The following is a 23654-nucleotide window of genomic DNA, read 5'->3' as shown; positions in this document are numbered from 1 at the left end:
CAGCTAGAGCAGCGGAGGACAGGTAGTCAGGAAGCCACCCACGCCCATCCAGTGGTTAGCTCCCAAACCACAACTGGAACCCCTCTCCCTCTCCCCTAGCATGGTATGAGCCAGCCGTATCACCCTGGTCCTGTCAGACTGTGTTAACGGCCTCCGCCTCTGATCCTGGACCAGTTTATGAGTGGAACCATCACGTTTCACAAGCGTCTGAGAGGGCTAAATCCAGAGAGGACTGTGGGAGGTCCTGCGCCCTGATTGGTGGCTTGGTTCTGTGGGAGGTGGGCTGTCGTCACTCTAATTGGTGGGTCAATGGTGTTGTGGGAGGTGGACATTGACAGAAACCAACCACAGACCCCATCCGGCTGGCCGTAAAAACATTGTCAACTCTCTGACGTAAATAACCACAGTTACCCTGCCCCCGCATATACAATAATACAGTAAAAACAACACATTAACTACCCTGACGGAGAGACACAATACACACGCTATATTCACAGTACAATAAATAAACCACAAAACCTACAAAACAACAGTTAAACAGTCGATTGGAAATGGGCTGTGGTAGTGTCGTGGTATAATTTGGGTAACAACCCATTGGACCCTTTAACTTAAATGTATTCTCCACAAATGCAATGTGGTGAACTGATGATGCCTTTGCTTTTGGCTTCAAAAAAGAGACCAAGGCCTTAAGGCAGGAATAGTGTCAGCCTTTGTCCATAGATACAGTGCCCTCTGTAATTATTGGGACAGTGAATATTTGTTTCATCTTTTGGCTCTATACTTGAAATCAAACAATGACTATGAAGTTAAAAGGCAGACTGTCAGCTTTAATTTGAGGGTATTTTCATCCATATCGGGTGAACTGTTTAGAAATGACCACATCAAGCTTGTGACTCTAGAAATTAGTTGGATGCATTTGCTATTTGTTTTGGTTGTGTTTCAGATTATTTTGTGCCCAATAGAAATGAATAGTAAATAATCTATTGTGTCATTTTGAAGTCACTTTTATTGTAAATAAGAATAGAATATGTTTCTAAAAACTTCTACATGAATGTGGATGCTACCATGATTACGGATAATCCTGAACGAATCGTGAATAATGATGAGTGAGAAAGTTACAGACGCACCAATACTGTATTATACACCCCCCCCCCCCCCCCCCCAAAAAACCTAACCTCCCTGTTATTGTAATGGTGAGAGGTTAGCATGTCTTGGGGGTATGATTTCAAATACTAACCTCCCTGTTATTGTAATGGTGAGAGGTTAGCATGTCTTGGGGGTATGATTTCAAATACTAACCTCCCTGTTATTGTAATGGTGAGAGGTTAGCATGTCTTGGGGGTATGATTTCAAATACTAACCTCCCTGTTATTGTAATGGTGAGAGGTTAGCATGTCTTGGGGGTATGATTTCAAATACTAACCTCCCTGCTATTGTAATGGTGAGTGGTTAGCATGTCTTGGGGGTATGATTTCAAATACTAACCTCCCTGTTATTGTAATGGTGAGTGGTTAGCATGTCTTGGGGGTATGATTTCAAATACTAACCTCCCTGTTATTGTAATGGTGAGTGGTTAGCATGTCTTGGGGGTATGATTTCAAATACTAACCTCCCTGTTATTGTAATGGTGAGTGGTTAGCATGTCTTGGGGGTATGATTTCAAATACTAACCTCCCTGTTATTGTAATGGTGAGTGGTTAGCATGTCTTGGGGGTATGATTTCAAATACTAACCTCCCTGTTATTGTAATGGTGAGTGGTTAGCATGTCTTGGGGGTATGATTTCAAATACTAACCTCCCTGTTATTGTAATGGTGAGTGGTTAGCATGTCTTGGGGGTATGATTTCAAATACTAACCTCCCTGTTATTGTAATGGTGAGTGGTTAGCATGTCTTGGGGGTATGCTATTGTGCATTTGTAACTTTTTCACTCATCATTATTCATGATTCATTCAGGGTTATCCGTAATCATGGTATGTACAAAAACTTCTGTAATTTCTAAACGATTCACCTGATATGGATGATAATACCCTCAAATTAAAGCTGACAGTCTGCACTTCAAATCCAAAGTTTTGGAGTATAGAGCCACTGTTCCAATAATTATGGAAGGCACTGTTGTTGAATCCACATGGAGAAGCTTGTTTTTCTCACAACTTCCTCCTTCCAGCAGAGCAAAGACCAACCCAACCCTGACCACAGGAGCCCCAGACAGACAGACCTAGTGATGCTTCTGACCATGAGTGACCTCAAACAGGCCCGGAAGCTGAACACATTTCTACACTGTCAGGATCCAGACATTATGTCTGCTCAGCCAGTTTTCCATGTCAAAGAAAATGGGAATGTAGTCAATGTACAAAATGAGAACTATGAAAGCACTGTTGGCAGTGAGAGGTGCTGAGTAAGATGAACGTATGCATATACATTGGGAGATGGTTGTGAGCAAAGTGTGTGTGTGTGTGTGTGTGTGTGTGTGTGTGTGTGTGTGTGTGTGTGTGTGTGTGTGTGTGTGTGTGTGTGTGTGTGTGTGTGTGTGTGTGTGTGTGTGTGCGTGCGTGCGTGCGTGCGTGCGTGCGTGCGTGCGTGTGTGCGTGTGCCTGCGTGAGCACAGATCGGCACGGCACACGTTGTGAAATCGGTTGAAAATCGCTGAGCGATACCAGGGAGAGAGGGGGCTCTTGAAACTGATTCTTCAGGGGGATGTGTTAGGAGAGGAATGGGAGGACGGGGGAAGAGAAGAGGAAGTAGACAATGATGCATGATACATCCTGTGTTGCAACACAGAAGTCTAAAATTGGACAAAAATATGTCTTAATATGGGACATTTAAAGCTGTTGGTACCACGGGGGCCATTTTGTTGACACAAACACAATGTCATGTTGTTTATGTTTCATCATCCCTCTCTCCATCTTACACATACAGCAGATTCTTAATACCAGCCTGAAAAGGTGTCTGATCTAACATTGGCCCATATCTCTTCTTCCTGTAGCAAGACACTGCACGTTACCATGGCAACAGAAGTGAGAAAAAAGAAAAGGAAGGAGGATACCATGGAAACGACGAGCAAAACAGCCAAATACAACATTCTCGGATGTATAGGATACATGACAAACGGGCTATAGCGACTGATCAGTGCAGCAGCGAGCCATTGAGCATCACCATGGCAACAGTTCAGTGGTGAGTCGCTGAGAGAACCAAAAATGTCCGTCACTTTAATGGTGAGAAACGACTGTAACTAGGCCTCTTTTTTACCAGAACCTTCATTCTTACTGGGTCTATTAATATCATTCAGATACAGAACTAAACGACAACTAAGCATCGTTGGGGGCACAGGGTCACATGACAAGGGGCATTAGTGCGCATGCATCTAGGCAGCGAGCTGGAACAGCCCCATTACCATGTGATAAATGGCTCTCCCTCAGAACCATACATCATCTCAGTACTTTCCCTGGGGACATGATTGATCACAGGGCCGAGGTATGGAGAGCTGAGGCCCGCCACTCTATGCTCGGTAAGCTGGGACAGGCTCCATCAGTCAACCCAGCATATGGAGTATGGAGATCAGCACCAGAACACATGCAGGCCAGGCCATGTTGTTAGTACCACTAGGCGTTAATGAACAGATCAGGGGATGCCAGACTGAATCTGAAAACCAACCTGAGCCTCCAAAAATATTTTTGACACATGCTTAAATAGGCACTTTGGTCACATTACGCCAATATTTTGTGAACAAAAGATGAAGGGGGTTAGCACTTGGGAGGCCCCTATGAAAAACGAATGATTGATTTTAACAGTCTGTACATTCATGAAGACAAACATAATTGTGCAGAAGTAGAGGTTATGTGTATAGGTCCTTATGGACATCAGAACATGTGATGGGAATAAATTGGTCCTTTCTGGTCTGGTGGCTGGTGTAAGGTGTAATTACTCAATAATTACAATGTAATAAACCTCTTAGTGTGGTAGTATTTCACGGTGTGCAGTTGTAAAATATGTAGATAGCATCGCTTAAAACTATTTACCCAAGTTTACTATGAGATTCAATCATCTTGATGCCTGGGCACTGTGAGAGGGATTGTGCAAGTTCATTTGGCAAAGTAGTCGACTCGACATCTGGATAGCATTACAGGAAACGTGAAGCCAGCCTCAGTGAACGGATTGCCCCGTGCCCCTGGATATCAAAATACGTGTCATTAACAATTTTTCACCACTTCCAAACAGGTCAGAGAATCCGTGTTAATTACTTGAACTGTAGGCTAAGTGATTAATGGCACCTCGGTTTGCTGTAATTTCATTGAGACTATAGGGCAGGGTTCCCCGACTGGCGGCCTGCGGGCTGAACATGGCCTGCGGGTGATTTATTTATTTGGCCCCCCAAGTTCTGACCCCCCTTCAAAAAAGTGTTTTTTATTTAGTGTTTTTATTGTTGAACATAAAAGCCTGTAAAAACACCAGCAAATCAGGTCCAAGTGATTTTAATTTGGGAAATCTGTTCCAAAGTATTCCCACGCATAAAGGCAGTGGTGTAAAGTACTTAAGTAAAAATACTTTAAAGTACTACTTAAGTCGTTTTTGGGTTTATTGGTACTTTACTTTACTATTTATATTTTTGACAACTTTTACTTTACTACATTCCTAAAGAAAATAATGTACTTTTTACTCCATACATTTTACCTAACAACCAAAAGTGCTCGTTACATTTTGAATGCTTAGCAGGACAGGAAAATTGTCCAATTCACAGACTTATCAAGAGAACATGCCTGGTCATCCCTGGTCATACTCTGATCTGGCGGACACACTAAGCACACATGCTTTGTTTGTCTGAGTGTTGGACTGTACCCCTGCCTATTTGTAAATGATGTCTGAGTGTTGGAGTGTATCGCTGGCTATCTGTAAATGATGTCTCGGTGTTGGAGTGTATCGCTGGCTATCTGTAAATGATGTCTCGGTGTTGGAGTGTTCCCCTGGCTATCTGTAAATGATGTCTCGGTGTTGGAGTGTATCGCTGGCTATCTGTAAATGATGTCTCGGTGTTGGAGTGTTCCCCTGGCTAAAAAAACAAGAACTTTATGTAAGGAATTTGAAATGATTCATACTTTTAATTTGACTTTTGATACTTAAGTATATTTTAGCAATGACATTTACTTTAAAACAAAATACTTTTATACTTTTACTCAAGTAGTATTTTACTGGGTGATTCACTTTTACTTGAGTCATTTTCTATTAAGGTATATTTACTTTTACTCGAGTATGACAATTGGGTACTTTTTACACCCCTGCATAATAGAGATATATGTGGTCGTATATACAAATGTAAGCAAGGTTTGAAATGATTATGTTTCAGTCAAATATTATATCTGTTTGGGTTTCTTGCAGTCAATTTGCAGTCTACAAATTATTTGTAATATGTTCTGGCACCCTGACCATCCGCTCAAGGTGATCCCTGCTATAGGATGTTCCATGACCTCTGCAACATTACTCAAACTAAAAAACAGCTTGACAGACATTGGGTCCAGCAAGTAGATGTTACACAATATAGCAAATTCTCAGAATGGTTTATCATGATGAAAAACGGAAGGCCAGGAGTCTGATAAACCTATTTCTTACACTGTAACCTAGGCATGTATGAACGCGATACAACGTAGCCTCTAACTAGTTGGGTAATGGGGTTACTCGGGGGAGGGAAGAGGCAACACGAAAGAAAGAGAGGATTTGAATTAAGCAAAACGAGCCCACCATCGCGCAGGCGGCCACCTGCGTAATAAAACAATAATGTGTGCAATGATAGGACAGAAACACACAAACCATCCATGAAAGCCTTTGTGTTTTGCATCTGAGCAAAAAAACACAAACAAAAAAAAACACATCAAAGCACAGAGACCAGGTTAATATGCACGATGGTTTTTCATACCGTTACAAATCAGACAGACATACAAACATCCCATAAATATGCGCTGGTCAGGAATACTAATCAAACCATACCTGCAATCGCTCTGTCGCTGGCTGCCACATTTTAGAAGAATCAAAGGTTTCCGTAACTACTGCTGCTGGTTATTCTCTATGTAGTCCAGCTCACATCTGCTTGTTCTCGGCGCTTGCTTCTCCTCTTCTGCAATCTGGAGAAAACAGACAGTGAATTCCAATGCTTGATGAAGCTTTCGCCTGCGAGCAGTTCCCGAGACTGGTCTGCAAGGGGCGGTAGCGACAGCCGCAAGGAAGGGCAGGACAGGGGGCCAGAGAACCCTTTTTTACAGACATACAAACTTTCCTGCTTGAACGTCGCAAAATAATTAAATTGACTGAATATTAAAGGCTCACATAAAAATATTGCCATTATTTCAAGCAATTTTGGTTAGTGTTGCTTGGTTTACTAATTGCTGTGTGGTATTATGGTTTGCTCAAATGGTCATGGTTTTGATGGTTGATGGCGCACTTCTAAAAACCCTGTTTTAACAACAGACACATTCCAGCCTTCTGGCTCCAGTGAAGTGGCTCCGTCAGATCTGGCCATGACTCAGTTTATAGGAGTTGTGGCTACCAATGGACCCCTACGAAGGCCAAACAGTGCCCCGTGACCTTGGAGGTCATGGAAAGGGGAAAAGGGGTAGAGGTCAACAAAGGCTCCCCACTCAGACTTCAGTGTAGGGTGAACCTCATCAATAACCACTGGCTCCTCTCAGCTCCACAAAGTGTGTGTGTATGTATGTATGTATGTATGTATCTGTCTGTCTGTCTGTCTGTCTGTCTGTCTGTCTGTCTGTCTGTCTGTCTGTCTGTCTGTCTGTCTGTCTGTCTGTCTGTCTGTCTGTCTGTCTGTCTGTCTGTCTGTCTGTCTGTCTGTCTGTCTGTCTGTCTGTCTGTCTGTGAATGCGTGTGGCTCTGTGTGTTTGTGTGTGTGTCCATGAGCACGTGTGTGTGTGTGTGTCCATGTGTGAATACGGGTGTGTGTGTGTGGCTCTGGGTGTGTTTGCTTGTGTGTGTCCATGCGTTCACATGTATGTGTGTGTGTGTGTGTATGTGTGTGTGTTTGTAGGCGCAGTGAGTGACGAGACGACGCCACAGCCAGCCTGTATTTACAGATGTTTACTCTGGGAACATCTGGATTAAGCAGGAGGTCACCAAGGCCGCACACGGGGCTAACAACACTCCTTATATGGGTATTTCCCACTGCTGACATGTTGTCTGGGGCAACTGGGCATGGAGAGACATGGAGGGACTGTCTATTGGTGGAAACATGTTGCCCATTTTCCTATGGTAGTGGATACTGCGTCTATAGACACTCCTCATTCTGGCCAGTGTTGTTGAGTTCCTATAGTGTCTCTGTCACGACTTCTACCGAAGATAACCCCTCTCCCGATTCGGGCGGCGCTCGGCGTCGCCGGTTTACTAGCCGCCACCGATCCCTTTTTCCTTTTCTGTTTTTTTTGTCTGTGTTCATTTTCACACCTGGTTTCAATTGCGTTTATTTCTGTGTGTATATAGGGCACTTGTTTCCTGCCTTATTTCGTGCGGGATTAAGCTTGTGGGGGTTTTGCGCTCATTTATCGTTGATATTTCTTGTTCTCGTATTTACGCACGTGTAGTTTATTTTCGGAACTGAGTTTGTTCCTCCGTGCGTTTGGCACGAGTTTCGGTTTTGTTTTCACTGATCTGCTCTATGAACTGTGAGACCTTATATAGAGGGATCTGTGCCAATTTTGTATTGGTGGACTATATATATATATAATTATTATATTAAACACGCTTCTCAGTATCCCTGCTCTCCTGCGCCTGACTCCTACACCTCTCACCGAGACGCACCTTATCACAGTCTCTGTATTTAGCATGACTTTTGGTGGATTGATGCTAGATAACACCAGTACTTACAAAACCTCAGTTTTTCCTTCATTTGTTAAGATTGATTAGGTTCTCAGGAGTTGTGAAATGCACAATATTGATGATACAATTTTGAGTTGGTTTTCAAAGCACTAGTTTAGTCCAAAAATAGTACTTAGTCTTGTGCTTTGGAGGTTATCCAAACCCACTTCTCATGTCAAGTCGTGATAAATCATCTTTTCGACTTCAGTATTATTTTCACGTTTCAAGAGTATTGAGATCTAATTGCTGAGGTTTTGGTCACAATACTCAAGAGACACTGCTGGAATTGGATTGGACAGAAGAAATACTGATTCCATTCCAAGGTTAGCTGTCCATTGGACTCCAGAAGGCAGACAGAAGAAAGGGAGGCCCGTGACAACATGGAGAACAATGACGAGTGAAGACTGAACTCCAGCAACACCAGTAGAGCTGGAGCACAGTGGAGAAGACGGCCAAAGACCACAGGAAGTGAAGATCCTTTGTTGCTGCCCAATGCTCCAGCCGGCGTGACAGGATGAGTGAGTCAATGAGGTTTTACATATTAAATTCATGTTTATACATGTGTATTACAATGACCAAGTCTTGTCATAGTACATTTCCACTGAGTCAACAGAACCCTGTGAGTCAAATGTTTTCCTAGACACAAATAGACCTCTGGTGTCATAATAAGAACAAACACCATGGAACTCACACGAGACACCAGCTGGGTTTGTGTTCACTTCAACCTTTATTGTTACATCATTGAACATAGATAATAATCATGTGGTTCTTCTCTTTTAAAAAAAGACGACCCTAGTAGGCAAAACATCAGTCAAGTGGAGAGCTCACTCGGTGCTCCGGGTGGGCGTAGATTTCACTAAAGAACCAATGGAATGGTCTAAAATGTGCCGCCCATCCGGCGCCCCAAACGAATGCACCCAGGGGTTGACCCTGAGTGGAACAACACAACCGCACACAGACAGAGAGAGAGACACCTATACCTGGGACACAGAAGCACATATATTACTGGAGCAGACCCACCAGCTGACCCCCACCTGTCAATCATCCACTCAAGACCCACTCACCCCACCTGTCAGTCATCCACACAAGACCCGCCCACTGGCTACTCCGACCACTCCTGCAAAAACCACAATTATTATTCTTCCTTTATTTGTACAGAACTTGCATGTAAATAATAAAAACATGACAACCAATGTTTTTTTTTAAATGCTGTTTTAAAGCTTCCCCCATAGTGTACATCTCTTCTACCTCTACCCCACGTTGTTGCCTGAAGAAGGAGACGATTTTGCCATAAACCTGGCAAAGACACAGTAAATCAACCACAATATACGGAGGGTTTCAAAATTATGCAGAAAACATTGAATCTACCCATGCACCAAGTAAGGCAACCTACTGCAGATTTTTTATATAGAAAGATATATATCGTACTGCACTATGACAAGTGCACCTATTTCTACCACACCTGTAAGAACTCCTATCGACAGCCTCTGCTGAATCTACACTTTAAACTGAGCTCATGGGTTGGTGAGGGACATCAGGAACAACCCCCTCTAGGAACCCAATGGCATCCTGGGTAATGTAGTCACATTCTACTGGAGAGAAGAAGTAACCAAGATGGCAGTATCACCCAACACCTACTAAAAAAGGTACGCTCTTATGCTACAGTAGCTTTATGGATATTCCAACAGATTTGTATTTATCTTCCCGCATAAGTATTGTTTTGTTTTTTTCTCCACTACATTTATTTTGTTCATTTTTATGTAAAGAAATACTAAATGGTTTGCATTAACTGAATTTGTGTGTATTGGTGCACGTCCGAACATGTGCAGTTAGTTGTATGTGTGAACAGGTGATGCGTGATACTGTGTGTGGGTGGGTGTGTTGCCGCTGTGTTTTCTACAAATCTTTTGTTTTGATCAGAGTGACCAGGGGCTTGTCGTCAGGGCTGTAGTCCTCGTAGGTGATGGGTGCAGCGTCGTACATGGCCGGCCGGGACTTCTTCCCAAATCTGAGAGAGGGGAAGAAAACACATATATGGAACATCACTTCAGGTAGGACAGCTAGCTACATGCAAGACAGTTCCTAATGTTTCAAGTGTAGAGTTGCTCGGTTGAGAAATATAAACATGGTGTTGTAAGAGAGGCATTACACATTTACCCACAGTGCATTACAGGTGAGTATATCCTAGTGCTGGTAATCTTCCAAGATTAGCCTGAAATCTACCGGAATGGGCCTTTGTCTCGTGTATGACATTGTTATTGAGTATTGCATTGTTGGGTTTTCAAGAAAGGCATTTCACTGTACTTGGTCATGTGACATTAAAAACTTGAAACTTGAATGGGCCTTTATCTCCCGGTTAACAGCAAAGCTATAACAGGAGGTGTTTCTAATGTCTGAATCAATTTAATACATCAAATACTAACAATGTTGAGGCACTTGTGTACTTATAGTAAGCAAGCCTAGTCTACCCTGAGGTGTGACTTGTTGAGAGAGCTTTGTGCCGTCTCACCTGGCGTGGCGGATGGAGGCGATGGCGTTGCTGAACTCGCTGTCGATGCTACGGCAGTTGTAGAACTCCTGGTAGGCATGGCGAGATGAGCCCTGGTACTCGATGCGGCTGATGCGGCAGATGCCCACGATGAGGATGATGAGCATGAGGACGAAGGCGACGCACAGGGCGCCGATGATGATGTAGAGGGAGTGACGCGGCATGTTGGTCAGGGTGTCCTCGGGGTGGGCCGTCTTCCACTGCAAGTCTGAGAGAGAAACAGACAGACTTATGAATAACCTAAGCAAGGCATGTACATGTAATCATATTTCATCATTTACTCCCACAACAAGGGGATTCTGGGTAATGTACTTACGTATCTCACAGCTGGCCCCTACCCAGCCTGGGGGGCAGTGGCAGGTGTAGGCATTTGATTGGTCGATGCAGGTTCCTCCGTGATGACAGGGATTGCTCTCACACTCGTTGATGTCAACCTCACAGTCCTCCCCTGAGATAAACATAACCCCGCCCCACTATTGGTTAACTGGAACAGTAGGTACAGGTATACTTTGAAAGGGTTCAGAGAACAGCCTACTCCCACCTATGTCCCCAAGGCCTACTATGATAGACTGGGTGACAGACATGTGTACTCACACGCACACGCATGCACGCACACACACAAAAGACACAGAGTTGAAATGCTCACCAAGGTAACCAGGTGGGCAGACACAGGTGGCGTTGAGGCCCACACTCTCACAGTGTCCTCCGTTCTGACAGTGAGCCTTCAGACAAGGATCCCTGTAGATCTCACAGTGTCTGCCTGCACAGGGACACACACATATGACCCATTAATGATGCACACACAGTACTCTCTACAGACCTGGGTTCAAATACCTTTGGAAATATTTCAAACACTTTAAGCATTTGCTTTAGCCTGTCGTGTGCCAGGGGGGCTGTGTTTGCACTTTTTGGACTTTTGTATTGGCTCATTGCAACAGACAAGCTCATTAAAGGACAGAATAAATATTTGAAATGATTACAAATAGTATTTGAATCCAGGTCTGCTCTACACATGACAGTTTACACCAACACAGCACACTATCTCGCAATTTTCTACACAAACACATACTGTAGACCACATACAATCACTTATATGGACACATTCATAATACAGGCTGTATAAACTCATCGAATTAGCATACATATTGCAGTATCAGCATCATCACACAATCCCACCCCAGGATAACATACTTAAAACTGTCCCTGTTGAGTCACATTGGATTGAAATCAATACACACACACACACACACACACACACACACACACACACACACACACACACACACACACACACACACACACACACACACACACACACACACACACACACCTTCATACTGGGGAGTGCAGGCACATTCGTAAGCGTTGATGAGGTCTCTGCAGGTAGCATAGTTCTGGCAGGGGGCTGACAGACACTCGTTGTATTCTTCCTCACAGTACAGACCATGGTACCCTGGGAGACACACCACACACACACACATAAAGTCACACTGTCTTTGATCATAATATTAGATGACAGTTCAAGTAATGATTATGTTTAGATATCACTAACGAGAAGATCACGGTGATAGACTTTTTATGAGGGTGAGTTAAAAGTGGTTTAATGTACCTTTATTTATAAATAGAGATGATCACTTAGATGGAACAAGTCAATGTATTTCTTTGCCTACATGTCTATGGCAAAACCTTGTGGATGTTACATCCACAGACATCTTATTAAATTAATTCTAGATGCAATTCTATGGTTACGTCGATATAGCCATGATTCAGCCGTGACTGTTAGTGATGTCTATTAAATGCAGCACACCCCAGTTACCACTGGGTGGCAGGTTTGCACTGGGACTGAGAACTGTGGGTCTTGGTGTTTTTCCCTATAAAAGAGAAGCAGTATGAGCCCAAGGTCAGAACACAGCGATTGACAGAATCTCAAAGTTGATTTAGGACATTGTGTTCTTTCTTCAGAGCTTACAAGCAGAAGCTACCGTACTGAGTATAGACATGTCAGTATGTGTAATGCATGCGTGAGTGTGTGTCGGGCTGTGTGTGTGTGTCTGGCTTTCTGCTGGTGTGTGCATGTGTTTGTCGTTCACCATGAGAGGAAACATTTACATACAAAGTAAGCCTTGATAAATGCCAGAGGTTCTCATAAAAAGCCAGTGAAATGTCAAGTGCCTTTCCCAGACTCCCAGACCCATATCCTCTGGCTAGTCTGACTATCCTCTGCCTGATAGGGAACAGGGAGCCTGGGATCCACTAGAGTATATATCAGATCCCTCACAGCCTCCTCTCCTCGTAGAGGGCGCAGACACCAGCTGGCATATTGATGAACAGGAGAAAAGGTCAATTATTTCCTTAAACGAGTCTGATTGCAAATCACCAATGACATCATTCCCGTTAGATGGGGGCTGTCTGAATGGAGATGTGTGATTGGATGGCATCATCTGCCCAACTAGTGTAGTCAAACAATGGTTGCAGACAGACAATGGTCTGGAAGGAAGCGCAAAGCAACTGTCTCACCTAATAAAAAGAGATCCTAATAAAAATCATCCAGATGACAGAGGAGAAGGAGAGGGAAATGAGGTGGGGAAAGAGAGATACAGAAAGAGAAGAGAGGAGGACAGAGAGAGAGGGACAGAAAGCCAAAGAGAGAAAGAGATGAAGAGCAATGGAGAGTAACAGAGAATAGGTTAGCGTGAAAGGTGAAAAGAGATATTATGTGTGAATAACCGTGTGATATTATGTGTGAATATACTGTGTGATATTATGTGTGAATATACTGTGTGATTTTATGTGTGAACATACTGTGTGAACATACTGTGTGAATATACTGTGTGATATTATGTGTGAATATACTGTGTGATATAATGTGTGAATATACTGTGTGATATTATGTGTGAACATACTGTGTGAACATACTGTGTGAACATACTGTGTGAACATACTGTGTGATATTATGTGTGAATATACTGTGTGATATTATGTGGGAACATACTGTGTGATTTTATGTGTGAATATACTGTGTGATATTATGTGTGAATATACTGTGTGATATTATGTGGGAACATACTGTGTGATATTATGTGTGAATATACTGTGTGATTTTATGTGTGAATATACTGTGTGATTTTATGTGTGAATATACTGTGTGATATTATGTGTGAATATACTGTGTGATATTATGTGTGAATATACTGTGTGATATTATGTGTGAATATACTGTGTGATTTTATGTGTGAACATACTGTGTGAACATACTGTATGAATATACTGTGTGATATTATGTGTGAATGTAACGGGTGTCCTCTTCAGACAAAGAGGAGGAGTAGGGATTGGACCAAAGTGCAGCGTGATATTTGGACATAATGAAGTTTATTAAAGTACTGACGAAAACCGAAAACACTTCAACAAACTACAAAATAAGAAAACGACGTAGACAGACCTGAACATGGAACTTACATAAATGCACGAAGAACTCACGAACAGGAACGGACTACATCAAACGAACAAACAAACCGAAACAGTCCCGTGTGGTGCAACATACACAGACACAGAAGACAATCACCCACAAACAAACAGTGAACAGCCAACCTATATATGGTTCTCAATCAGAGGAAACGTCAAACACCTGTCCCTGATTGAGAACCATATAAGGCTAATTACAAGTGACCTAAACATAGAAACACAAAACATAGAATGCCCACCCCAACTCACGCCCTGACCAACTAAACACATACAAAAATAACATAAAACAGGTCAGGAACGTGACAGTGAATATACTGTGTGATATTATGTGTGAATATACTGTGTGATATTATGTGTGAATATACTGTGTGATATTATGTGGGAACATACTGTGTGATATTATGTGTGAATATACTGTGTGATATTATGTGTGAATATACTGTGTGATTTTATATGTGAATATACTGTGTGATATTATGTGGGAACATACTGTGTGATATTATGTGTGAATATACTGTGTGATATTATGTGTGAATATACTGTGTGATTTTATATGTGAATATACTGTGTGATATTATGTGTGAATATACTGTGTGATATTATGTGGGAACATACTGTGTGATATTATGTGTGAATATACTGTGCATTTGGAAAGAATTCAGACCCCTTCCCTTTTCCACATTTTGTTACGTTACAGCCTTAATCTAAAATGTATTAAATAAAACATTTTCTTCATCAATCTACACACAATACCCCATAATGAATTTTTAGCAAAACAGAAATACCTTATTTACATAAGTATTCAGAACCTTTGCTATGGGACTTGAGCTCGGGTGCATCTTCTTCACCAAACTAGATCTCAGAAGCGCTTACAACCTGGTGCGTATCCGGGAGGGAGACGAGTGGAAGACGGCATTCAGTACCACCTCAGGGCACTATGAGTACCTCGTCATGCCGTACGGGTTGATGAATGCGCCATCAGTCTTCCAAGCCTTTGTAGACGAGATTTTCAGGAACCTGCACAGGCAGGGTGTAGTGGTGTATATGATGACATTTTGATATACTCCACTACACGCGCCGAGCATGTGTCCCTTCCCAGGGTACCGCATTCCCACCTCGGGTGGATATGGAGAGTGACCGCATTTCACTTCCTAGGGTACCGCATTCCCACCTCAGGGGTGGATATGGAGAGTGACCGCATTTCAGCCGTGCGTAATTGACCGACTCCCACCACGGTAAAGGAGGTGCAGCGGTTTTTTAGTTTGCCAACTACTACAGGAGGTTTATCCGGGGTTTTGGTCAGGTAGGGGCTCCCATTACCTCACTGCTGAAGAGGAGCCCGGTACGTTTGCAGTGGTCAGCTGAGGCGGACAGGGCTTTTGGTCATCTGAGAGCTCTGTTTACCTCGGCTCCCGTGCTGGCCCATCCGGATCCCTCTTTTGCGTTCATAGTAGAGGTGGACGTGTCCGAGGCTGGGATAGGAGCTGTGCTCTCTCAGCGCTCGGGTACGCCACCGAAGCTCCGCCTCTGTGCCTTCTTCTCGAAGAAGCTCAGCCCGGCGGAGCGAATCGACGTGGGGGACCGGGAGCTGTTGGCTGTCGTAAAGGCCTTGAAGGCGTGGAGACATCGGCTTGAGGGGGCTAAACACCCTTTTCTCATCTGGACTGACCACCGCAATCTGGAGTACATCCGGGCAGCGAGGAGACTGAACCCTCGTCAGGCAAGGTGGGCCATGTTTTTCACCCATTTTGTTTTCACCCTGTCCTACAGACCAGGCTCCCAGAACGTGAAGGCAGATGCACTGTTGCGTCTGTATGACAGAGGAGCGGCCCATGGATCATACTCCCATACTTCCGGCCTCCTGCCTGGTAGCGCCGGTGGTGTGGGAGCTGGACGTGGACATTGAGCAGGCGTTGCGTGCAGAGCCCGCTCCCATCCAGTGTCCCGCTGGGCGTCTGTACGTCCCGTCTGCTGTCCGTGACCGGATGATCTATCGGGCCCACACGTCACCCTCCTCTGGTCATCCTGGTATTGGTCAGACAGTGCGCTGTTTGAGCGGGAGGTACTGGTGGCCTACCTTGGCTAAGGACGTGAGGGTTTATGTATTTCCTCCTGCTCAGTGTGCGCCCAGTGTAAGGCTCCTAGGCACCTGCCCAGAGGGAAGCTAAACCCCTTACCCGTTCCACAACGGCCTTGGTCGCACTTGTCGGTGGATTTCCTTACTGATCCCCCCCCCCCCCCCCCCCTCACAGGGTAACACCGCGATCCTGGTCATTGTGGATCGGTTCTCTAAGTCCTGTCGTCTCCCTCTGCCCGGTCTCCCTACAGCCCTACAGACTGCTGAGGCCTTGTTTACGCACGTCTTCCGGCACTACGGGGTGCCTGAGGATATAGTGTCTGATCGAGGTCCCCAGTTCATGTCGAGGGTCTGGGCAGGTGAGTAATGGGCAGGTGGAGAGTAACTAAACCAGGATGTGGGCAGGTTTCTGCGGTCTTATTGCCAGGACCGGCCGGGGGAGTGGGCGGCGTTCGTGCCCTGGGCCGAGATGATACAGAACTCGCTCCGCCACTCCTCCACTAACCTCTCCCCCTTCCAGTGCGTACTGGGGTACCAGCCGGTTCTGGCGCCTTGGCATCAGAGTCAGACCGAGGCTCCTGCGGTGGACGACTGGTTCAGGCAAACGGAGGAGACATGGGAAGATGCTCATGTTCACCTTCAGCGGGCGTAGACCATCACTGCAGTGAGGCCCCGGTGTTCGCCCCGGGACCGGGTCTGGCTCTCGACCCGAAACCTGCCCCTCCGCCTGCCCTGCTGGAAGCTGGGTCTGCGGTTTGTGGGGCCATTTAAAGTCCTGAGGAGAGTGAACGAGGTTTGTTACAGGTTACAGCTTCCACCCGATTACCGTATTCACCCCTCGTTGTGTCTCATGTGTCTCTCCTCAGGCCGGTGGTGGCTGGCCCGCTCCAGGAGTCTGAGGTGTGGGAGGTTCCTCCGCCCCCTCTGGACATCGAGGGGGCCCCGGCGTACTCCGTTCGCTCCATACTGGATTCGAGGCGTCGGGCGAGGGGCCTTCAGTACCTCGTGGAGTGGGAGGGGTACGGTCCGGAGGAGAGGTGCTGGGTTCCGGTCGAGGACGTGTTGGATCCTTCAATGCTGCAGGAGTTCCACCGTCTCCGTCCGGATTGCCTTTCGCCTCGCCCTACGGGTCGTCCCCGAGGCCGGTGTCAGCGCGCCGCTGGAGCCGCGTGTCAAGGGGGGGGGTACTGCCACGACTTCCGCCGAAGTCGGTTCCTCTCCTTGTTCGGGCGGCGCTCGGCGGTCAGCGTCGCCAGTCTTCTAGCCATCATCGATCCACTTTTCATTTTCCTTTTGTTTTGTCTTGTCTTCCCACACACCTGGTCTCATTTCCCTCATTACATGTTGTGTATTTAACCCTCTGTTCCCCCATGTCTTTGTGCGGAATTGTTTATTGTAAGTGCATGTGCACGTTTTCTCTGGTGCGCAACGGGTTTTGTACCCATTTGTTTGTTGTTCTGGTTTACGGTGGTTTCATGAATAAAACTGCTCCGTTGATTACCCAGTTTTGCTCTCCTGCGCCTGACTTCCCTGCCGCCAGTTACGCACTCCCTAACAGCATTCTGTTTCCATTGATCATCCTTGAGATGTTTCTGCAACTTGATTGGAGTCCACCTGTGGTAAATTCAATTGATTGGACATGATTTGGAAAGGCACACACCTATCTATATAAAGTCCCACAGTTGACAGTGCATGTCAGAGCAAAAACCAAGCCATTAGGTTGAAGGAATTGTCCATAGAGCTCTGAGACAGGATTGTGTCGAGGCACATATCTGGCGAAGGGTACCAAAACATTCATGCAGCATTGAAGGTCCCCAAGAACACAGTGGGGTCCATCATTCTTAAATGTAACCACCAAGACTCTTCCTAGAGCTGGCCACCCGGCCAAACTGAGCAATCGGGGGAGAAAGGCCTTGGTCAGGGATGTGACCAAGAACCCGATGGGCACTCTGACAGAGCTCCAGAGTTTCACTGTGGAGATGGGAGAACCTTCCAGAAGGACAACCATCTCCGCAGCACTCCACCAAATCAGGCCTTTATGGCTGAATGGCCAGACGGAAGCCACTCCTCTGCAAAAGGCACATGACAGCTCGCTTGGAGTTTGCCAAAACGCACCTAAGGACTTTCAGACCATGAGAAACAAGATTCTCTGGTCTGATGAAACCAAGCTTGAACTCTTTGGCCTGAATGCCAAGCCTCACATCTGGAGGAAACCTGGCACCATCCCTACGGTAAAGCATGGTGGTGGCAGTACCATGCTGTGGGGATGTTTTTCAGCGGCAGGGACTGGGAGATTAGTTAGGATCGAGACAAAGATGAACGGAGCAAAGTACAAAGAGATCCTTGATGAAAACCTGCTCCAGAGTGGTCAGGACCTCAGACTTGGGCCAGGTTCACCTTCCAACAGGACAACAACCCTAAGCACACAGCTAAGACAACACAGGAGTCTCTGAATGTCCTTGAGTGGCCCAGCGAGAGCCCGGACCTGAATGAACATCTCTGGAGAGACGTGAAAATAGCTGTGCAATGACGCTCCCCATCCAACCTGACAGAGCTTGAGAGGATCTGCACAGAAGAATGGGAGAAACTCCCCAAGTACAGGTGTGCCAAGGCTGTAATCGATGCCAAAGGTGCTTCAACAAAGGGTCTGAATACTTATGTAAATGTGATTTCAGTTTTTTATTTTTACTGAATTAAAAAAACAGTTTTTGCTTTGTCATTGAGGGGAAAAAAACTATTTCATCAATTTTAGAATAAGGCTGTAACGTAACAAAATGTGGAAAAAGTGAAGGGGTCTGAATACTTTCTGAATGCACTGTACAGTATATATGGGAATGAACATACTGTACCAATGCAAGGTCTGAGGTTGTTTCAATGAGAGAACAAATAACATAATGCGATGGTATGAGACAATAATATACTAATAAGAGTATGAACACAGTGAGAAGTATCTGGCTACAGAGGACAGTCTGAATGGATAGTGTGATCCCCAAAGGAACTATTTTAATTGAAGTGATCTAAAAATTGTAGAATTGGGTTGTTTCTGTAAAAAATTAAATAAAAAAAAGCCATTACTAATTTAGTAATCTCACTCCCCATCCAACCTAAGATTGCAAATTACATCAAAATGAAAACTGAAAGGCAGAAAGATATATAAAGGGAACTCTTTGACAGACTGATAGAGAGGAGCAGCAGCCCGTCACACTGTGTTGACGCTTCTACTGATAGGGTTGTTCTCCTGTTCTCCTGCAATCATTATCCCTTATTCAGCAATTACCCAGCTGTGTGACCACACCTGGATTTAAATACTATTTGAAATATTTGCAATATTACTACCATTTGTTTAAGCCTGCCTGGAGTGCCAAATGGGCGGGGTTTGCAATTTTGTGACTATTCTATTGGTTCCCTTGTACCAGGCAAGCTCAATCAAGCCCAGCTAAAGTAATTGAAATGATTTCAAATAGTATTTGAACCCAGGTGTGGTCATACAGCTGGGTAATTGCTGAATAAGGGATAATGATTTGTCATCATTCCACACCATTAATCTGAACATGGAGCCATAAAAACCAGTGGCATGATCAATGAGCACATAATGGGCATGGTATTACGCACTCTGTGTCTGCATCAATGATATCACTGGGTGGGTTGGGGAATGGGTTGTGGAATAGTGAGTAGTAACAATGCTAATTTAAGATGCAGTATATTACATGTTACAGGTTCACTAACATATTTACTGTGGGAGAATCAATCTGTTAGCTAGTTTTACAGCTCATCTATAGTGTGGGTAATGGAAGGTGGATCAGATTATCCCCCATACTAACACACGCTCGCTTTCACGCAGACACAGGATGGCTAACCTGGGACACACAGACACCTGAAGCTAGTGCCCACACTGCGGCAAATCCCGTGAGCACAGGGGTTGAGGGCACAGAAGTCCACCAACTGGGCACAGGTCGGGCCGGTAAAGCCGGCGGCACAGCTGCAGCCAAAGCCCAGGCCGGGACCCTGGGGGAAGCAGCTCCCGTTGTTGTGGCAGGGGCTGGAGGCACATGGGTCCACCCTCTGTTCACACATACTGCCCTGATACCCTGAGAGAGATGAAGGGAGAAAAAGAGTGAGCGAGAGGAGCGAGAAAGAGGGGGGGGGGGGCATCTGGTCTGGTGGCAGGAATGCTGTGGGGTTCTGGGAGTGTGAAGGAACCCATTGTGGGTGTTGAGGTGGCTCTGTGGACTCACTGGGATGTAGCTTACAGCGTCTATTTTGTCTACACACATACACACACCCGTCCCCAGTCTCCCGCCCACACACAAACACATACAAACAAACAATAATATATACTAATAATATACAAACACCACAAGCCAGCAAACCCATACTTAAAGACGGTACTTTGGCGACTAGTAAGTCTTTTTTAAACCTCCTGCTTTGGGCTGGACGTGTCCATGTGTAGTTCATACATGCATAATCTATGAGAAAGAAAGAAAAGATCCTGTCTGAGAGACACACAGAAACCCAGCGACTCCAGCAGATTATTTCCTCCCTCTCTGCAGTGACAGTGAGATAATGTCCATCAGTCTGGGTGATATTGAGTCCTCCTTGCATCTGGATAAATGAATCAGCAGACCCTGAGAGCCTATCTTCATTAGCCCGATGAACTACACACACTTACACAATCACTGACACAATCAACATGCTCCTGGGTTATATTGACTGTGTAACACACACACAGGCCAACACGCATACATAGGCTGACACAAACACCCTCATAAATGCTCACACACACACACAGTCCCTTCACAATAACGCACAGTCTCCTCTCTGCGCTACCATGGTGATGATCCTGATAAAAACACCATTCTCCTGAGGAGGGAGGGAGGACAGAGGGGAGGGTGGAGAGAGGAGAGGAGGGAAGCGGCAAGGGGGGCACCTTGAGAGTGGCAGAGATGGTGGCAGTGATTGCAGAAGGTATGACAAAGTGCAAGTTTGATTGAGGGTGACCTCAATTTATGATCAGTCTTTCTCATAAGAGCATCAGGGTGTAGAAGGCTAGTGGGAGTAGAAAAGCCAGGTCAAACCACATAGACTGCAGAATTAGACGTTTGTCCAGGTACCCGGGACGTCTAGAGATACCTTCAATACCGGTCACTAGGGGCAACGTGAGCGCCTTTTACCATCGAGCAGTCTTACGGCTTGCTAGCACGTTGTGGATGGAGATAGAGATAGGACTTAAAGGTCCCGAACAAAAAGGTCCCATGTAAAAAACCTTTAGAGTGACTAAAATATCACACATAATATTTTGGGGGATAGAAATGCTCACAATTTTAGAAATATGACTTTTTCTTTCATGGCTAACTACCAGGAAGTTTGAAAAGACACCCTGAGTGGGCAGGGAGCTTATATTCATGAGCTTGCCTTACAGCTCTTTGAAATGCCTATGTCAAGAAACGTGGATGCAGTGAGCAGTAAAATAATCTCAAGCTAATTTGGTGATACACAATTAACTCAAACTACATAAAAATTGCATCACTAGCTAGGTTTCCATCCAATTGGCGACAAATTATCATGAGAGTATTCAAAATAATTACCAGTGGTGTGCTTCCACCAAACAGACTTGTTGCAGATAAAAATCAGTATGTGATGACATAGTGAACACACAAAGACATGTTTCACTTAGGTTTTCATGTACCGAATCAAAATCTACAGTTCAATATGTTTTCCACTCTACCGATAGTTTTGTCAGAAAAACTGTTGCTTTAAATAGCAAATGTGCTACTCTGGTCTGGGCACCTGCGCTCTAGCCAACAGCTCGCAAATACAGTGTAGGTAGGCTGTGCGGGTACAGTAGGCTAGTCTACATGATGAGATTATTATGGATAAGACGGAGAATATTTGTATTTGTCAAATGGCAGTCAAGTATCGATCATCATGTCACCAGAATAAGACCCTGGATATTTATTGGAAAGGAGCATTAACATCAACATGCACTTTCACCACCCTGTGAAGTTCATCATAACTAATAACATCTGTAGACTAATAAACTGCATGGTTTCATCATGTGACTCTAAGTTTACTTCGATAGTGGCAAAATATATATATATAATAATAATTATATATATATATATACACACACACACTTTTTTTTTTGGGGGGGGGCTTGCCTGTTATGCATGTTATTTTTCCATTAATACATGTCACATATCAGTTTGCAAACAATATATATATATATACACACATGTATATAAATATATATATACAAACACACACACACACACATCATTGAGTTAATAAAGCCGTGTACAAACAGGCAGCTCCAAAATGCAGGTGTTTCAGCCTAGCTCAGTGCTTTCTGTGGTGGTGGGGCAGGCCAGCAGAAAATAGGAGCATTGTACCGTGATTGGCTCAGCATTGCACTGTGATTGGCTCAGTGTTCTGTCACTCATGGGGACACTACGTCACTCGCCTTTAATAAGGGTAGACATCAAGAATGTGAGCCGTTTGTGTGCTGCCATCGAGTTACATTAGAAGTGCCCTTCCAAGAAGGCTCAAGGTCATTGGCCACAGATAAAATTACGTCAAATCACGTTATATGTACAGTAGCTTTGATTGGACTGATCATGTCAACATCATACTTTAAAAATTTTAGCTAGCAGTCATCATCATGAATCAAGTCGACAATCTACTGGCAAATCCTTTTAATCCTTGTCATATGAAGAGAAATAATGAAGAGAAATTATAGATAAAACGTATCGGTCCTCATCGACCATTGGACATAAACATTACACAACAAGTTGGAAATAGGAAATTCAACAAAGAGTTGTTTGGAAGGAATCGGTGACAGTAGCTAACTGCAAGCATTGCAACTAGGAAGTCCGACTGGGAAAATACGTTTTGAACGGTCATCCAACTCGGAACTGTAAATCTTTGATGACAAAATGTTCCAACGAAGGACTGCCACGCACAACAAGGTGAGTCCAAAAATGTCTTGTATGCTGCTGCATAAATTATGTAATATGCCAGGGAGATATGGTCAGCCATATAAGCTGTTTTTTTTTTAAAGGCAGTAAACGAGGCTGAATGAACTGTTTCGCTGCCAGACAAGGCTCCGCTGATAGCCAGGTGTAGCGGTGGTAGGGATTCACTCCATGGTGCTGAAAAGAAAGCTCTGCTGTTGGGACAGCTTTATGTAGGCACTGACAGTTTGTGGGCACCGCTTGTCACCATTATAGTGCAATTAATGTATTGTTTAGTGTTGTGTAGTGGCTTTGCTGGCATGCATCTAAAAAAATGTTGGGGGACTTTGCCCCACCAAGATTTACAAGCTAAAATCACCACTGCTTCGATATGATAGTTATTATATCTATATTTGCGCATAAAGGCATTTCCACCACCATTTCTCACATAATTCATTTAACAGACACAAAAAGATCCCACCATGTCAAACAAACAAATTGTCTGTCTGCATTTATAGAATTGTACCGAAACTTCTTGTTTCCATCACAGCTGTCATGATTTTCTTTCATATGGTATGACTTTACTTGTATAAAAACTGTGGATGGAAACATGATTAATGAAGTAAATGTTTTTATGCATCCCTTTTGGCATGTCTTGTGATGCGGTTCACAACAGCACTGACGGATGTGTTGGCATGACAGCTGCTTCAGAGTTTTGAATGACCCTTCCCGCTCTTTTGTTCCATGCTGGCTGAAGACCTAGC

The 23654-nt window shown here is 44.5% G+C and overlaps 2 protein-coding genes across 3 annotated transcripts in view; both read right to left on the bottom strand.

Annotated features, from left to right (window-relative positions):
* The window catches only part of LOC139548562 (PTB-containing, cubilin and LRP1-interacting protein-like), a 64383-nt gene extending 58188 nt beyond the window's left edge, over positions 1-6195 (bottom strand). The window contains exon 1 of the mRNA XM_071358291.1: positions 5979-6195. Within this exon, the coding sequence (XP_071214392.1) occupies positions 5979-6008 (30 nt within the window). The 5' untranslated portion in view covers positions 6009-6195. The remainder of the gene's footprint in view (positions 1-5978) is intronic.
* Positions 6196-8557: 2362 nt separating this feature from the next.
* Positions 8558-23654, bottom strand: part of LOC139548561 (delta and Notch-like epidermal growth factor-related receptor) — a 74148-nt gene continuing 59051 nt past the window's right edge. Inside the window, exons 8-14 of one of the 2 annotated variants that reach the window (XR_011669716.1) lie at positions 19798-20028; positions 11732-11854; positions 11048-11161; positions 10718-10849; positions 10363-10609; positions 8923-9861; positions 8558-8887 (exon numbers count right to left, since the gene is read on the bottom strand). Coding sequence is in view for 1 of the 2 variants with exons in the window: in XM_071358289.1 (XP_071214390.1) it covers positions 9750-9861; positions 10363-10609; positions 10718-10849; positions 11048-11161; positions 11732-11854; positions 19798-20028 (959 nt within the window). In the remaining variant the exon portion in view is untranslated. Of the gene's footprint in view, positions 9862-10362; positions 10610-10717; positions 10850-11047; positions 11162-11731; positions 11855-19797; positions 20029-23654 lie in introns of both variants that reach the window. The other variant, XM_071358289.1, reaches the window with a different exon arrangement.

This window comes from Salvelinus alpinus, chromosome 21 (genome assembly GCF_045679555.1).
Source record: "Salvelinus alpinus chromosome 21, SLU_Salpinus.1, whole genome shotgun sequence".
Classification (NCBI taxonomy): domain Eukaryota; kingdom Metazoa; phylum Chordata; class Actinopteri; order Salmoniformes; family Salmonidae; genus Salvelinus; species Salvelinus alpinus.
This window is presented reverse-complemented; position numbering and strand designations above follow the sequence as displayed.